Consider the following 19,239-nt stretch of genomic DNA (forward strand, 5'->3'; position numbering starts at 1 on the left):
GTTGGAATTTAATAAGATGCAGAATGTCTAAATCTCATTCCAACCTCTTTTTGTAAATATTTCTATTAACCAAAATCTTGATAAATGAGCACAAATAAAATAAGCCTGTCATGTTTTATAACCAGAAACGGGACTGAATTTCTTCAGTCACTTTTAGTTTCTCTCAGGGTATTTTTATAATAAAACCTGCACCAAAACTTTGGTCCACTTAATAACTCCATTTTGATTCTGAAGTGACCCTGGTGCTCATATAGCAAGTCACATGTGGCATAACCATATTTTTCAGGGATTATGAAAAGAGGAAAATTTTGAGTAAATGGTTTAGAAATTAATTTTTAATTTCCTGTAATTAAACCTTGATTTCAGAAGGGAGTCCTTGCAAGGCTGCAACATGCATCACTGCTACAAAATGTTTCACTCAGCAGCCATTATAAATTAATAAGGTACCTTTTCATTAGAGAATCAGGTTAACATGGCATTTCTACAAATATTAAATATTTAAGGGCTCAAAATTGTATCAAAATCCTTTCTGAGAAGATAGGCTTTCAAGAGCTCTGTTTTCAGTATTACTTTTCTTTGTTCATCAGCACAGTTCATTGGGACACTTTTGAGAAAGTCATATTTTTCTTCCATATGTTAATCATCATTCATATATGCTTTTTATTCCAAATGTCCTTGAGAAATGCCTGTCAGTACTATAAACATGAATGAAGAGAAAGGCTCATGTTACTTCAAATTTCTCATGACCCTGTAAAGCTGGGGAAACCCAAACATTTGCTTTGGAATGGTGCACCATTCTTATTAGAAAAGGAGATCTGTCTTGTGAGTAGTGATGGGTAGACCTCAGAAGGACAGGTAGCCCCTGAATTCTTACCTGAACTAGAGCTTTGCAGATGAGTTTCCATCTGCCAGATTCTTCCATCTAAAGCCTTCCTTTTTCACCACAGAGAATTCTCCTTTTTATCCACAGCCTCTCAGCTTTCACATGTGAAAGGGCTCCAAAGGGACAAAGCAACCCTTTGCAGTTCAACCTTGATTTAATGAACTGGCAGGGTGAGCTTCCCTCAGATTGAAGTAGTAGAAGCACCTGCAATATAGATTTCAGAATGGACTCATTTGAGGTATTGGGACCAAAAAACATCCAAGGACCATGAAATTCGTATTGACTGAAATATGGAGTGAGGTCTCCGGAATAATCAAATCTTGTGCCATATAATACTTGGGGTTTTATTTTGGAAGGTATTGAGATGCAAAAATTTTATCTCTTCCTATAAGTAACATTCATTTATCAAACTTCCCGGAACTATTTAACTGTGTTTCTTCTTTACTAGATAGAATCCTTCAATCACTATGAGTAAAAAAAAAAAAAAATGTACCAGTCAGTCATGACACCCTATTTGCTATTGAGCCATGTGCACATATCCTGGAAATAAATAGGTAAGAAATCCCAAGTGGGCACCTGTAGGGCCAGTTACATTTAGAGTTTCCTGGAGCACATATAATTGTGAGATCTGCCCTTCTTACAGTCCTTTGTTTGCCATTTTCCTTGTCTTTGAACCAAAACACAGTTCTTGCCAGGCTTTGAACGTTGAGGAGGCCCTCTCCTCCAGTTGGTGAAGGTCACAGGTTCACCGCCGATCCACTCCCAGTGGCCAGCATGCACTTGGTCATTCAAACCTAATGTGAACCAAAGAAGTGCGTCATAGGATTTTATTACATTTACAATTGGACAGCATATCAACCTGTTATTTGAAGTTAAGTAATCACATACAAATGTAGGCCTACGTTCTAAAACAAGGACTAGGACCTGGGAATCCTATGAGACACAAGTGAGAACACAAGGCTTTGGGGTCAGGCAGACTGGAATCCAAATCCTAGCTCCACCACTTGCTAGTTGAACATCTTTGGGCAGGTTATTTAACCTCTCTGAGTTCTCTGAGTTTTAGTTTTCTCAACTCAGAAGTGTATATCTAAATATATCCAAGCCTGTTTTGAGGATTAAAACAGATAACTCATATAAAGCTCATGACATATAAGTGTTTAATAAATAGCAATTATTATTCATAGTATCCTACAGGCAGAACTCCTATCACACTCTTGTCTATTCTTCTCCCTCACGATTTAAATGTCTCGGTTTTTATATTTGAAAGTAGCTTACTAAGTATTATTTTTAGTCTGGAGCTTAAGGTTTTTTCAATCTGCTACAGTTCTAATAAAAAGCAGCTTTTCTCAACTTGTCTCTCTACTCCCACTGGCAGTTTTTTGAAAATTACACTTCAATGTTGTAAAGCTCTTGTAATTTTTCTTAAAGAAGCATTCCTCCTCCTGTCTTTCAGAATAGAAATAAAAATAATAGCATGAGAAAAGAATCCTCTGCAATAGGATGGCCTGGCAGCTCCCAAACCAAATTTGACCATGAAAACAGTCTTTGTTACATAGCATGTAACCCTCTCCCCACTGGTTCTCATTCTATATTTTGGGGTAGAATAAAATGAAGTATTTTTGGTTGGGAATGACTGTCTCCTCTGGACTGTTTCTTTGAATTATAGATCAGGTGATGCTATGCCCAAGGACTTTTTGGGGATAGAGCCTTGACATCAGTCATTGTGGACATAGAGAAAATTTATCTTCCAGCCTTAATTTAATACTCTCAGATGAGTTCAGAATTAGACGCTCACTGAGTATCACAGAGATTTTGAGAAGCCAAGAGTGCATTTATTATAATTCCCTGAAATACAATACCTTTAAGGAGAGATGGTAAGAATAGTAACTTCAGTGCACCCTGAGAATTCTATATCTAAACTGGCTTGAAAAGATTTGTATTACTGTTAAAACTGTAGAAATATTAAAACTTCAGAAAACAAAGGATAAAATTAAGATCTATAATTCTTAACTGGAGATACAAAATAAATTTCTAACTTTTTGGCTTATTTCTTTTTGTGTCTATACATATAAGTATATATGTATGTATATCACACATACATACACTTCTTTTTTATTCTAAATTATTTCATGCTTCATATGGCTGTAGACAGTGCTTTTTCACTTAGCACCTTGCCACAAATGCAGTGCATTACATATTTTATATGCAATATGCATTCAACATTGAATGAATTCATAAACATAAGGTATTTTGTCATGTGTTTAATATTTGATGCCTTACAAAAGCATTAAATATTAAATATTCTTTCATATGGCTACACTGTAATTTATTTCACCATCTCCTATTTACAACTGTTTCTAATTTTTTACTTTTAGAAATAACATTTTAAAAATTCTCTTACTTATAAATTGAATCACATTCCACATTATTTCTTGGAGCTAGATGCCTATAAATGAAAGTATTATGTAATTAAGATGAGTTTTAAAAGACAGACTGTCCAACTGTCTAACCATTGCTTATTATTGTAAACCACAATTATTTGGCCTAAGGAAGGGAGACGTTCTCTTCGCGTTCTTGCCTTCCCCCTCAGGGCAGCGCGGATACTTGCCTATCCAAAAGGGCTTTCTTCCACTGATGTCCCAAAGCCATTGCATATGCTGCCTGGAGAGGACAGTTACAAGGCTGCCCAGGTGACTAGGTGCAAACACACGAAAATGAGAGTGTCAGTGACAAGGAATTCAACATTTCTGCTGATGTGAAATGCATAATGCAAATCAAAGATAATTTAAAATAGAAAAAAAGCTATGTATGTAGAAAGAACTTTCCAAGATTTTAATACCCTATTTTTTTATATTAATGAGTATCTGCCGGGTGGGGTAGGTGACAGCAAAGAAAGTGATATTGTGTAATAATATCTGGGCTTTAAAGCACAAATTCAATGGGTTTTAAACATCTTTTGAGAAAATCAGCAACTGCTTACTTATATAGATTAATTACTTAATGCCAAAAAATGACTCTTCTCATGGGAAGTGTATCTCTAAACGGCACAAATTTTGCAATTTCCCAGTTAATTTGGCCAGTAAGGTAACCCAAACTATTCGGATAAAAGTACTTGAAGCCAACATTTTGAGCTTTGCATGTTTAGTCAAATACCCCAATATTTGTGACTCTTTCATCCCACCCAGAGAAACAGGCTCAGCCTCACTGTCAAACCTTCGTATGTTGTGCAGAAGTTAAAGCACCTGTTCTTACAAATATATATAAACATTTTCCCCAAAATATAATTCTATTTTTAATAAGTTTAAGGTATACAGCATAATGACTTGACTTACATATATAGTGAACTTTGATTACCACGATATGTTTAGTTAACACCCATCATTTCATACAGTTACAAAAAAAAAAAAGAAAAGAAAAGAAAAAAATGCTTTTCTCCTTGTGATGAGAACTCTTGGAATTTACTCTCTAAACAACTTTCAAATCTACCACACAGCAGTGTTAACAATAGTCATCATGTTATACATTACATCCCCTGTATTTACTTATAACTGGAAGTTTATGTCTTTTGATTACCTTCATCTAACTCTCCCACCTCACATCCCTCACCTCTGGTAACCACAAATCTGATCTCTTTTTCTGTGACTTTTTGTTTTTAGATTCTACATGTAAGTGAGATCATATAGTATTTGTCTTTCTCTGTCTGACTTATTTCACTTAGCATAATGCCCTCAAGGTCTACTCGTGTTGTCCCAATTGGCAGGATTTCCTTATTTTTATGGCTGAATAATATTCGTGTGTGTGTGCGCGCGCGCGCGCACGTGCGTGTACCACAATTTCTTTATCTGTTCATCTGTTGATGGACACCTGGGTCATTTCCATGTCTTGGCTATTGTAAAAAATGCTGTTATAAACATGGGGGTGCAGATACATCTTCGACATAGTATTTCCATTCCCTTCAGACATATTCCCAGAAGAGGAAATGCTGGGTCATATGGTAGTTCAATTTTTAACTTTTGAGGGGACTCAATACTGTTTTCCATAGTGGCTTCACCATTTTACAATCCTACCAACAGTTTACAAAGGTTTCCTTTTCTCCACATCCTTGCCAGTGTTTGTTCTCTCTTGTCTTTCTGATGACAGACACTCTTAACAGGCATAAGAATTCCTTATGAATTATTTTCTCAGCTAGCTGAATTATTCCTATAAGCAATATTTGATTCTATCTAATTCCCCAACAGTGTTCATTAAAAGCTCTTTAAAATGCTTTAAGTAAAAAGCCAATAAATAATTATTTTTTTTCTTTTCTTCTTTTTCTAATACAGAAAGTCTCAAAAAAAAAAAAAAAAGAAACAAACAAAATCACCTTGATCTTCTTGCCTGGTTAATATCTACTGATATTTTAAAAAGCAGGAAACATCATTAGTAATACATACTTGTCACAAGTTTAGACTGTTGAATTTTTTTTCATTTTGCCTATATCTTTCCAAACTTTAGATTCATTTCTCTGCTTTTCCAGATCATGTAGAGTGAACATAATCTAACCTGTCTCTTAATGATTTTTTTCCTACTAGTACAGTAGTTTAGTTTTGTATGATGCAGTGGTGACTTCAGGGCCTTCTGAGATAGGTAGGCTCTTCCCCACTTTTCTGAATGTCCTTGGGCTGCCGGATTTCGGTTGTGTGACTTGGTTCTGACTTTACTACTTACTGTCAGCTCCTATCTGACAGTTACAGCAGATATGATAGCCAATTTTTCTCCCCTCTCTCTCACATCCAATATGGTAATTCTGAGGTGCTGCGGGTTTAGAACATAGAATATGAAATGTGTATAAAATATAGACTGAGGGAGGGCTTGAGGGGCTGCTTCAGTCAATGTGGTGTATTAGACAGAACATGGGACACCTGGGTTCCACTTCCTGCTCTGTCCCCAATTTCCTTATGGATGTAACTTCTGCCTCAATGTCTTTATCAGGAAGGAACAGGTTTTATTCAAGGATATTAACATCTCCTCCTGCTTTAAGATCCTTGAAACTGTCTTTAAAAGATACTTTGTAAAATCCATTTTAGCTGGTCAAGTACAAGTTTGATTTCCTTTTTGATGCTATGAGAAGCAAAAAGTCCCAAAAGAGCAAGAGAGGAAAACAGCTGTGTTTAGGCTACGTAAAATGTTAGACCATAGTTATTTACAAAAAAAATATTTAGGCATTTGTATGTTGATTATTTTATAAAAATACCATTCATTTTCTTTTATACTCATATACAAATAAAATAGAGAATATTAACTATATAGATATGTATATATTATAGAGATATAAAAATAAAATATAGAGACACACACAAATAAAAATCTTTTGACAGCTCTGAAAGTTGAAAGCATTCAAAGTGTAGTATTAAAAACAGAAACCTTAATTTTTTCAGCTACAGAAATAAACATCTACTTCTTTGAAACTTTTTGATTAAATATAGATGTATTTTAGACTAAATCTTTAAGGATAGGTCAGCAGGGGTTCCAGACATTCCTGTGGGAAAGCAAAATGGTTTCATAGATAACGATCTATAATAATAGAATTACCAAATGTACAATGACTGCCTAAGGAAATGAGCAGATGAGATTACAGTATGTAAACTCAAGAAATACCTAATCTAGAAGTCTGGCTCCTCTGGGCTAGAAAAATAATAAAACACCAATGGGGAGCAAAGGAGATTGGAGATAAAGATTGGGTTGAGTTAGCAATCTGATTAAGGACAAAGGATAGAGTAAAATTTGCTGTTCTTCTTGAAACACGGGTGCTGTAAATGACCATATGTAAAGGACCATCAGGTAGCAAGGGAGCCTGAGGAAACATAACCGAGAATTGAAAAATGGTCCCTGAGACCAAACAAAAACACTCTAGATGCATATTAATTCTAATTATAGAATCTAAAACCATCTCCTAAAAATATTCATGAGAAGGTAAATAGCCAGGTTATAAAATGTTGAAACTATTAATTTTACATCACAGAAGGAATCGATAATTCCCAGAGGAATATTTATTTTTCAAGAGAAAGAGGTTGGAGAAGAGGACTAAATGAACCTGAAAAGTAATGGATGAAGGGAAGAAGAGAGGCCCATAGAATGAATGAAAACATGTTGAATGACAGGGGAGGTCTTGGGGTTCAGAGAAAAATATACTGAGGAGGTGGCCTTGTCATCCAAAAGTGTTCCTCTTAAAATGACTGATCCAAAAGAACGTGCAGATCTTTTATTTTTGTTTTAGTTTGCTTTTAATCTGCTGCTAGGCATTTGCTGGAATGCCTGTAACTAGTATTAACTGTTCTTGGGATCATCATTCTTATTGTCCTTTTGAAATAAAATGCATATTGAAGTATCATACAAAAGCCATCAGGTCAAATATTCATACCCATTTTTCACTTAAAATTTGAAAATTAGAAGCTTTTTATGATATTTTTAAAATCTCGGGCTTCCCTGGTGGCGCACTGGTTGAGAATCTGCCTGCCAATGCAGGGACACGGGTTCGAGCCCTGGTCTGGGAAGATCCCACATGCCGCAGAGCAACTGGGCCCGTTAGCCACAACTACTGAGCCTGCGCGTCTGGAGCCTGTGCTCCGCAACAAGAGAGGCCGCGATAGTGAGAGGCCCACGTACCACGATGAAGAGTGGCCCCCGCACCGCAATGAAGAGTGGCCCACACTTACCACAACTAGAGAAAGCCCTCGCACAGAAATGAAGACCCAACACAGCCAAAAATAAATAAATAAATTTATTTTAAAAAAAAAAAAAAGAACAATCTGCCTAACAATAAACTGATTAATTTAGGAAAAAAAAATAAAAATCTCACACCAAATATATTTTATCTCTTACACACCCTGGAATACCGTCAGAAATGGTATTTGATAAATGCTTTAATTTCTGGACCAATATGGTAAATACATAACATGTAAGTCAAAATAGTTTATATTACTGATAGATACATAATGTCACTCTCTAAAATATGATGGAAAAACTCCAGTTGCCCCCTGAAAACTTTCTCTTGTTCTGAAAGCTGTCTCAGTTTTACATCTAAAAAAAGGTCTCAGTACTACAGTTAAAACAATTCCCTGAAACCAGAGGTTTATAAAATTAACTTCACAATGATATGAAAAAGTTAGTTATGAAACTGCTTATAACATAATGTTTGATCTGCTATATACGATCACTAATCCTCTTGAATTAATAGGGGAGATAGAAAATTTCCATCACTATTATACTGGATTTTATAATAGTTTACTGCAGAACAAAATACCTATTTATGTATTTCTTAATACCATTATTCTGAGATTATGATCTTCTAGGTTTTTGGTGTCAAAAAACATTTCTTGTGAAATAATGGCAATTTAAGGTAATATTGTTGATGTCTTCATTTTGACAACCCTGTATTAGTCGCCCAATATCTTTTTTATTTTATTGATCCACCTAATTACCCAAATCTGTTGTATTTCTATACAATAACAACAAAATATCAGAAAGAGAAGCTAAGGCAATAATCCCATTTATTACTGCATCAAAAAGAATAAAATACTTAGGAATACCTAATGAGGCAAAAGACCTGTACTTCGAGAACTATAAGATGGTGATGAAAGAAACTGAAGATGACAAACAGATGGAAACTTATACTGTGTTCTTGGATTGGAAGAATCAATATTGTTAAAATGACCATACTACCCAAGACAATCTACAGATTCAGTGCAATCCGTATCAAATTACTGATGGTATCTTTCACAGAACTGGAACAAAAAAAAAAAATTTAATTTGTATGGAAACAAAAAACACTCTGAATAGCCAAAACAATCTTGAGAAAGAAGAATGGAGCTCGAGGAATCACACTTCCTAACTTCAGGCTATACTGCAAAGCTATAGTAATCAAAAGACTATGGTACTGGCACAAAAACAGACACATAGATCAATGCAACAGGATAGAAAGCCCAGAAATAAACCCACGCACTTATGGTCAATTAATCTATGACAAATGAGACAAGAATATACAGTGGAGAAAAGACAGTCTCTTCAATAAGTGGTGCTGGGAAAATCAGACAGCTACCTGTAAAAGAATGAAATTAGAACATTCTCTAACACCATATACAAAAATAAACTCAAAATGGATTAAATATCTAAATGTAAGACTGGATACTACAAAACTCCTAGAGAAAAACATAGAACACTCTTTCACATAAATCGCAGCAATATTTTTTTGGATCTGTCTCCTAGAATAATGGAAACAAAAGCAAAAATAAACAAATGGGACCTAATTAAACTTAAAAGCTTTTGCATGGCAAAGGAAACCATAAACAAAATGAAAAGGCAACCTATAGAATGGGAGAATATATTTGCAAATGATGCTACTGACAGGGATTAATTTCCAAAATATATAAAGAGCTTATACAGCTCAGTATCAAAAAAAGCCAAGCAATCCAATTGAAAAATGGGCAGAAACCTAAATAGACATTTCTCCAAAGAAGACATACAGATGGCCAACAGGCACATGAAAAGATGCTCAAGATTGCTAATTATTAGAGAAATGCAAATCAAAACTACACTAAGGTATCACCTCTCACTGGTTAGAATGACCATCACCAAAAAGCTCACAAATAATAAATGCTGGAGAGGGTGGGGAAAAAAGGAACCCTCTTATACTGTTAATGGAAATGTAAATTGGTGCAGCCACTATGGAGGTTCCTTAAAAAACTAAAAATAGAGTTACCACATAACCCAGCAATCCCACTACTGGGCATATATCTGGAAAAGACGAAAACTCTAACGTGAAAAGATTCATGCACCACGGTGTTCACAGCAGCACTATTTACAATAGCAAAGACATGGAAGCAACCTAAATGTGCATCAACAGATGAATGGATAAAGAAGAAATGGTCTATATATACAATGGAATATTACTCAGCCACATGGTGTATATATATATATATATATATATATATATATATATATACACACACACAATGGAATATTACTCAGCCATAATAAGGAATGAAATAGTGCCATCTGTAGCAACATGGATGCAACTAGAGATTATCATACTAAGTGAAGTAAGACAGAGAAAGACAAATATCATATGATATCACTTACATACGGAATCTGAAAAAAAATGATACAAATGAACTTATTTACAAAACAGAAATAGACTCACAGACAAAGAAAATAAACTCATGGTTACCAAAGGGGAAAAGAGGGGGGGAGGGATAAATCAGGAATTTGGGATTAACAGCTACACACTACTATATATAAAATTGATAAACAATAAGAACCTACTGTATAGCACAGGGAACTATATTCAATATTTTGTAATAACCGATAATGGACAAGAATCTGAAAAAAAGAATATAAATATATATACATATATATATGTAACTTGCTATACACCTGAAACATTGTAAATCAACTATACTTCCATAAAAAATAAATTTGTAAAATAATATTTCTATATTCTAAAGAAAAAAATTAATTTATCAAGAAAAGAAAATTTGTCTATTCCCTTTTTGATGGAGAAAATATACACAATTCCTATAAATCAATAACAAGAAGACAAATGACCCAAACTACTGTTATTAAAAAGGTTACTAATGAAATTCTTGTAAGTGCTTTTTTTTAAACATATATTATTATTTCTCTTGGGTAAATACCTAGGAGTAGAATTGCTAGGTCACAGGGCAGATGCATGTAACTTTATAAGAAACTGCAAGACAGTTCTACAAAGAGGTTGTACCATTTTACAATTCCACCAACAATAAATGAGAATTCCATTTGCTCTACAACATAGTCTTTGTGATTTTAACTATTCTAGTGGGTGTGAAGTGGTATTTTATTGTGGTTTTAATTTGCATTTCTCTGACATCTAATGGTGGTGGGCACCTTTTTTCATGTCTTTATTGACCAACTGTCTCTCTTTACTTGTGAAATCTCAAAGTCAATTGCTATTTTTTTTTAACATCTTTATTGGAGTATAATTGCTTTACAGTGGTGTGTTAGTTTCTGCTTTATAACAAAGTGAATCAGTTATACATATACATATGTTCCCATATCTCTTCCCTCTTGCGTCTCCCTCCCTCCCACCCTCCCTATCCCACCCCTCTAGGTGGTCACAAAGCACAGAGCTGATCTCCCTGTGCTATGTGGCTGCTTCCCACTAGCTATCGGTTTTACATTTGGTAGTGTATATGGTATTTTATAAAAATCTGGTTGTCACTGATTTGTAGGAGATGTTTATATTTTCTGGATTTGAGACCTTTATCAGATACATGATTTGAGATGAGCTTTTCCCAAATGTGGTCTAACCTTTCATTTTCTTAACAGTGTCTTTAGATGAACATAACTTTTAAAATTTGATGAAGTGCAAAATCTGACTGATATCCACCAGCAATTTATCTAGTCTCAATTTCTAGCCATGGAAAATATTAGTCTAATTGCATTGCTTTGGATAATATCCAGGGAGGCAAAAAAGGAGGGTCAGAGATAGTTACATATGCATTTTTAAAGTCTGCCTCAGCTAGATAAATTTTGTTGTCATTATCTGACCACGAGTCATCTTTCATTGAGTGTTCTGTTATCCAATCACCCTTTGTCCAACTCGTCTGGTTTCATAATCATCAATGCCTCTTACATTGTTATAGGCCTGATGCCATAAGACTTTTCATTGCTATATATTTTCAAATCAGTGGGCAGGAATTACTATTTAATAAATCTAGAATCTGCAACACTGCTGACTCAGAGAATCTCCTTCTGACTTTCTCCAAAAGTTTAAGGTAGAGAGGCTAAAAAATAGAACTGTGATATGGGGATATATGTATACGTATAGCTGATTCATTTTGTTATACAGCAGAAACTAACACACCATTGTAAAGCAATGATACTCCAATAAAGATGTTAAAAAAAAATAGAACTGTGGCAATGGCACAGTTTTATCATAAAAGAGCTAAATCAAAACACATTATTAAGGTCAGCCCAAATCCATTCTGAACTACAGAGCTCCCTCCAAAATCCTAAAACAAAGCCAGGTAGATATCAGACACTCAACGCTTGAATGAATGAAGCAACATTACAGTTCCATGAGAAAACAGAGAAACATCAGCAAAGAAACATCAATCAAATGTGAAACAGGGTTTCTTACTGTTCCCTGCAAGCTTGGGCGGCTATGATCCAGGTGCCCTTCTGCTCTGTGATCAAGGAGTGGCAGTAGCCTAAGTGATGGTGCCACCCAGCTGGGCATGATTTATCTTCCTCCTGAAAAATAGTTGTCCATGTTCACATTACAATGGTCTTTACAATCTAGAGTCTGTTCTCAGCATAGAGAGTCCTATGAGTCCCCTAATGTGAGTAATTTTGTCACCAGAAAGGAGGTCAGCCTTAATCCCAATCCTCTACTTTGAGAAATGCAATGGCTTTTTATGGAACACACTGGTAAAGTCAGCAGTGTTTTAATTTTACACTTTGACATTATGATAATTGAATAAAATAAGTAAACATCTTTTCAAATTGTATTGCTTAACTAATGTGTTTTGTGATTTTTAAAACGCCAACTGGCCATCTTTTCCTCTTCACCTTCGAAGTGTAACAGAGCAGGCCGAGGTAGCAGGAGTGGACAGGGCACTCCCTCTCTCTCAGCTTATCATGGGACATGCTGCAAGTACAGGTACTTGGCTGCTCGGCCTGTGTCCCACCTTGGTGTGAGGGCTCCAAGATTTCCAGGCAATTCCATTGCACTTATACAGCTTTTGGAGGCTTTCTTCAAAGTGGAAGAGTCCCTTTAATTCCAGTGTGCAGTTCTTTGGAAATGAGGGCAAACGGTCCTATGGCAAAGAAAGGTGATTCAGACTTGATGTAAGTTGATCACACTTGTACCTCTTTTAGGTCATCCTTTGTTGAGTAGCATTTGTGTTGCATCAACTATCCCCAAGCTTGAAGGCTGTTTTATGACCCAGAACACAGCTTGTTGTAAAGTGAATAGGAAGTGAAGAGATTTTCATACCTGTTGGGGGAAGTGTGAGCCGGTTGTGGATTCCTCCTTATCTGCTTGAGGCAGTTCTGCCACTTTGATTGTCTTTTGTGGCTGACTAACAATGGATACTTTGGCCTTACTTTTGTGAGTTGAGGAACTGTCATCCTCCAGTTTCAGGGAAATCATTCCATGATACTTGAGGAAATCAACAAACAACAATAAAGAAAAAATAAACACCAAGAGAGCAAACAAAAACATTTGTTGCAAAAATGAGCAATCCAAAAATTGGATCAAAACAAAAAGATAAAAGGTGTATTTTTTTTTCTGACCACCCAAGCTTCTAAAACAAATTTCAAAACATGTTTTTAAGAGAAATACATAAATATAACAGTTATGAAAGGTAGTTTCACTAAATATTTTGTATCCATAAATACAAGAAATTTAGCAATTCTCTCAGACTATGCTTACATTGTAGATGATGTCTGTTCCATTTCTATAAACAGAGGATGGATGGACCTGAAATCAAGAGAGAACAAAATATGAAAAAAATTGACTTGAATAATAATTAGCAGTAGGGTAAAACCCTTCCAATAAGATATTTTTAATGACTGAAAAATTTTTAAACATATATTTTTCTTAAGATTTTCCATGCCTAAATCATTGGAATTTTTATAAAATCACTGGACCTAATGGCCCTTTATCAATGTTGACTCATCTATTCTTAGTCCCAGTTAGAGAGAAAAAACATCCTTATTTTTTTGGTACATCTATACTACACAGAGGTCCAAGAAAACACACACACACACACACCCCCATGAGTGTGTGCCTGGTTAGAAAACTAGGCTGATAATGTCAAAGCCATTGTTTCCACACCCAAGTAGATCATTTAATCTCATTCTATTTCAGCGTCACTGGTCATTCCCCATCTGTCTTGATCACAAAAGGAACCAAAGCAGAAATCATATGGATGAGTCAGTACATCTATCACCTCAGTCAGTACAATAAATGAAGTAGGTCGGCATTATGATATTTGTATACAAAAGGCACTTCATGATGGTATAAGGAACCGTGAAAATCACCATGGCCCTCAGTCACTGTGAGAACCAGAACAGCTTCCACAGTGTTTCAGAATACTTATTAAGATCTTTTGATCCTTTCAGTATGCACTCCACACATCAAAACCAAAGAGGTCCCCATCCTTACTCTTTTGCCATTCCCTTGGGTCCTAAGCTTCATGACAGAAAGATCTTCAGAATCAAAGTCCCGCAGGGTGTCTCCCTTGGCGACTGCTAGCTGCTTGGAAGACGGAAGGGGTCTTCTTTCCGGATGAAAGGAACCAGAAGTGGTGCGTGAGGAAGCCCCTGGGGAGAGCAGCCTCCAAATGCCCTTCTCCCATGCATTGGGCATGTTTGCATTGAAGGCATATGAAGGATGGCACTGTCCTGGAGGCGCACAAAATGGCAGGTCAGTTCATTTTACACAAACAGATAAGTGATCACATGGAGAAAGTCCCTGGAGCAGCTTGTCATTAAACTCAGACGGATGATTTTCCCACCAGATGTTGCCTTCTGCCATTTGCCAGAAACGCCTTTACTCTTCATCAGTGTTCATCCAGAAAGGCTGTGCCCTTCTGCACATCTACAGGGTGACTATAAGTCATGAAATTGATTTCACGAACCACAGATGAAAATTACTGTCGTGATTTTATAATCATCCCTTCTACCTGGGCAATAGCCTCCCTTCATATTATAGAACTCCTCCATATTATCGGGTTTACTCCCTGATCAAGTATCATTGCACAAACACTTTAAAGTGTTCATCCTTTCCCCAATCTCCTAGAGGGAGAAACTGGAATTGTTTGAAGATGTCAGTGAAATCAAGTTAACAGTTATAAAAATGAGCATTTAACTGTTACAGAAAAGATCCAGTAAATCTTAATGGAGCTCCTTTGATTAGAAATATTGCCAATTAGTATGAAAAAATGCTAAACCGAGCAGCCTCGTCTGGATACTTTACACTTCATGCGTAAAGTGTGTATTTTATGTATTTATGTACTTAATGTGACCAGAAAATTCTACTGAAAAAGAAATGAATTTGGTGAGGTAAGGTGGTATGGGAGAGATGCTATGGTAAAGGAAAGAGGATAGTGTCTGTTTTTATTATAGGATGAGAAAGAGGAGATAATAAATTTCAGGTAAGAAAAACATACAGCCTGTAGGGCGTGATGTGTCAAAATAGGAAGGTGAGACCAAGCATAGTAACTGGACACTTGTCAACTGCTAAAAAGACAAGTAAAAGGTATTTGGCAGGAAAAACGTCAGAGCACCAAGACTTTGGGCTGCTTTTTATTTTATTTAGTTCACACGTTGCTCTTTAGCATATACTATCCAGGACCTATTTGGCCGTGCAACCCAAGGTTATTAATTAATATTCTCCAGCTGCTCCTGAATCCCCAAGCCAGCTGCATCTTTCACATCTATTTTTCTCCAATTCCTTCCTCTCAGAATTTTCGGGGTCACGCTACAGTGGGGACTCAGATTTTAGGCATTAAGAGCTCTCTTTAACAGAGGAAGATAATTACAGCCCTATAAACTCTGGGGGGAAAATAATTGTCGATAGATTCTCAGCGACATTGTTTCCCCCTTGGTGAGAACAACAAACGGGTGAGGAAAAAAACAACGAAGCTCTGACTTGTTGCTTTTCTCAAAACGGTCGTTCTTAGCAGGAGGAAAACCACATGAAGCAGAAACCAGAATAAAGGGCCTACATCACGACTGAGGTTGCTTTCTTGACAAGAAATTAAGCATTTTGATTTGAAGGTGTTATCAAGCACACTGGCTGTTGAAAGCAAGCAACTACAGTGCCAGGACTGCTCCTGATTTCAAGATGAGGATCAAAAGAATACCTCCTTTTGAGTCCAAAATTTTCACTGCCGTTTTTGTCTTTGTGCCAAGAACCGCATTCACGGGGGAGTTCAGAATTACTTCAAAGACCTCATCATCTTCCTCTAATCTGTCATAGGTAATTGCTATATTCCACATCTTAGTTGACATTCCTACAAGAAGTAAACATTTTAATTACTCTTTAATTGCTATTTCAATCACCTAGGTGTCAGAGAAATATATTAATTAACATGTCTACAGCTAGACTGCAGTAGCCTGAGTGAGCTATTGTACCGCTACCAACTCGCTGAAGTCGTGCTGTTCTCCTAAATAATATTAAGAGACCACATTTGTTCCTGGACAATGATGTTTCCCTTTAAATGCAAACACTGTAACAAAAAAAGCGAGCTGCATTAGGCAAGGGATGAACAGAAAATGGTGAGCAGTTGAGATCTAAGACAATTTTTTCCTGACCTGCCCCTTCTCTCCTTAAGAATAAACAAGTACTGCAATCTTTAAATCTTAATAGTTTGAAAAACCTTAAGATGTTGATGCAGACAGTCAGAAGTGATTATCGGATGGTACTTCATGCTATTCACAGAAATGATTGATTTCTAACGACAGCTGCTTCCATCGGCTGCCCTACTTCCTGAGATCCTTCTAGCCCACAAATGCTTTTTCTGATGATGTAATACTCAGGAGTTTGATATCCTCCTACAGAGAATTTATAGGCTGGGGGGGTTCTTGAAATAGACAGAGCCAATTTTTTTTTTTTCTTTCTGTCTGCCTCTGTTCATGGAGTTACAATCAAGCTTGGTTCACAGTAACTTTGCGAACTTAATGCAAAAGAGCTTTGATGTTACAAGCATATCCCCAGCTATCCTGTCACCACCAAGATGGGACACAAAGCAACCCCAAAACCACAAAATATTAAAGTGGGAAGAAACTGCTGAAATTGTCAAATCTTGACCAGTTTCCATGACGTGGATAGCAGGACATCCCCCATGGGTTTATTTAGAAGAGTTGGCAGGAAGGAAAGAAAGTATTGTTTGGGGAAAAAGATAAACTTATGGTTTAACCTTTGAGGACTAAGTTTTGAAACTTTATTCTGTGTCATTTACTCATTGGCTATTTGAGTGATTTTATTCCCATAAACCCATCTATATAAGCAATTAAACATTTTTTTCTAGTCTTCTCATCTGAAAATCGGATTCTTTTCTCCTTGCAGGTTGTTTTCTACAGATGTATTTTGCAGGTTGTTTTCTACAGATGTATGCCTCTCAGTTGTGCTAGCTAGATGATGGCCTCCTTCTTGAAGGTATGTTGCTTATAGAGTTCATCATGGAATCTAAGTCTCATCAATCCCCGACAGAATCCAATGGAAAGAGGAAACTGTTCACTTATCCTACTCTTGCCTGCACTTAGAGAGAAAAATTAAGGGTCTTTGAAATAATTTTATTTAAAAAAAAATAGGCTGACAGGTAAGTTGTTAAGCTTTCAGTATCCACTGAGTTTTTCTTTTTTTTTTTAATGTTTTCAAGTCTCATCCATGTTGTAACATGTATTAGTCCTTCATTGATTTTTTTTTTTTTTTTTTTTGGCTGCGTTGGGTCTTTGTTGCTGCACGCGGGCTTTCTCTGGTTGCGGCGAGCAGGGGCTGCTCTTCGTTGCGGTGCATAGGCTTCTCATGGAGGTGGCTTCTCTTGTTGCGGAGCATGGGCTCTAGGCACACAGGCTTCAGTAGTTGTGGCTCGCAGGCTCTACAGCGCAGGCTCAGTAGCTGTGGCGCACGGGCTTAGTTGCTCCACGGCATGTGGGATCTTCCCAGACCAGGGATTGAACCCATGTCCCCTGCATTGGCAGGTGGATTCTTAACCACTGCGCCACCAGGGAAGTCCCTCCACTGAGTTCTTAAATCAATTACTTTCATAGTCTTTACAAAGACAAAATTTGAAGCATTTAATATAAACTACAGAACTCCCACCTCGTGGCTGGATGAATCAGTCCATCAAAATATATATTTTGTATTATGTGCTTGCCTTTGGTGGATGCTAGGGAGAATACTAGAGGTATAACATAAGGAAGCCCTGACATAAAGGAATTTAAAACCTTCTTGAAGAGACAAGATGTAAATACCAAAAAAGTCAATTATTCCAAGTTGTGTATAATTAGCTGCCATAAGATACAGAATAGATGGTAAATACTACGTGTATGTGGGCTCCAGACTTGGAAGGACCTGGGAGGAAATGGGAAAACAACAGAAGCAAAGTCATTTAGATAGCAAAGCAGAGACCTTGATCAGGAGGGCTGAGCAGATTACCCGGCTGGAGTAGAGAGGTCACGCCAGGGAAGAGAGGTGGTAGGTATAGCCAGACTGTAGAGAACCCTCGACACTAGGTGGGTCAGACTCAGACTTTAAACCATAGGCAACAGGGAAGGCTCTTGAAAATGGATGTCTTAAAAACATGAACCTGAAAGTGGTATGTGGGAAGATTTAGGGGCCCAGGCAGACAAGCAGAGAGGCTAGAAGTTGGGAATCCACGTAGGCAGCTGTTGTAATAAATTGGCATGGAGAGAAAAGAGACTCGACAATGAAGAAGGCATATGAATACTAAGGTTTTAATATTCAGAGAGCTGTTTTGACTCTCAAAGCCCATAAAGTTAAGTGTTATTCAAATAAAAATCCAATACAAAAAATTTTTTTTCCCCAAGCCCCAACCATTTGCCTTCTTATTTTAAGAACTGTTTAATAAATTATAGTACCCCTTCCCCCCACTGCCCCACCCACCCCCCAAAAAACCTTAAAGTTTTTGTAAAACCTTATGAAGTAGAACCAGATGGTTAGAGAAGATCTATTCCAAGTTTCATTTAAGTACTTTTGATTGGTTTGCTGCATTTCAACTTTGTTTATATGTCTACCAGGTAGGCACACAGGACCTCCTTTTTTAGGTTAATGAGATTAGAAATCAGAACTTTCTTAGTTTTTCTTTTTCCTTCCTCTCCAGCCTTCAAGGTGCAAAGTATTTGTGAAATCACGGTGATTATAAACAATTTCAGAAGGCATGAACTGGCCCCCTGTTCCCATGAAACAAAAGGTGCTGAAGAGGAGAGAGAGGTGTCAGGTTATGCAGACATAGCCCACTTTACAGAGTGAGTTAATTCCTGGATATTTTCCTGCAAAACACATTTCACGATTGAAAGACATATTCTCAATGTTTTTCAGCAAATGCCACGTGAGAGAGCTGCTCTTTGGAAAACACTCTGACTCAGGCACAATGAAGTCTCAATTAAGAATGCAGCAAACCTCTGAAGAACATTTATTTTAAAGGAAAACAATCATTTTCTTAAGAATATTTGCACTTTGACTCAAGATTATTCACAATAGCAGAAGGCAAGGTAGTCAGGGTTAGCTTTTGGTTTGGTACAAAGCTGCAAGGCAAGCTTACTTGAGTGTAGCTCACTAGACTGAAAAGTCCCTCAGTTTCTCTTCA

At 36.7% G+C, this 19,239-nt stretch overlaps 1 protein-coding gene across 1 annotated transcript in view; it reads right to left on the bottom strand.

Moving 5' to 3' along the window:
* Window positions 1-1,358: 1,358 nt before the first annotated feature.
* Window positions 1,359-19,239, bottom strand: part of FREM1 (FRAS1 related extracellular matrix 1) — a 168,313-nt gene continuing 150,432 nt past the window's right edge. Inside the window, exons 30-37 of the mRNA XM_067744415.1 lie at window positions 15,772-15,921; window positions 14,070-14,308; window positions 13,335-13,382; window positions 12,897-13,061; window positions 12,589-12,717; window positions 12,039-12,151; window positions 3,492-3,577; window positions 1,359-1,677 (exon numbers count right to left, since the gene is read on the bottom strand). Coding sequence (XP_067600516.1) covers window positions 1,478-1,677; window positions 3,492-3,577; window positions 12,039-12,151; window positions 12,589-12,717; window positions 12,897-13,061; window positions 13,335-13,382; window positions 14,070-14,308; window positions 15,772-15,921 — 1,130 coding nt within the window. The 3' untranslated portion in view covers window positions 1,359-1,477. The remainder of the gene's footprint in view (window positions 1,678-3,491; window positions 3,578-12,038; window positions 12,152-12,588; window positions 12,718-12,896; window positions 13,062-13,334; window positions 13,383-14,069; window positions 14,309-15,771; window positions 15,922-19,239) is intronic.

The sequence above is a fragment of the Pseudorca crassidens genome, chromosome 7 (assembly GCF_039906515.1).
Source record: "Pseudorca crassidens isolate mPseCra1 chromosome 7, mPseCra1.hap1, whole genome shotgun sequence".
NCBI lineage: Eukaryota > Metazoa > Chordata > Mammalia > Artiodactyla > Delphinidae > Pseudorca > Pseudorca crassidens.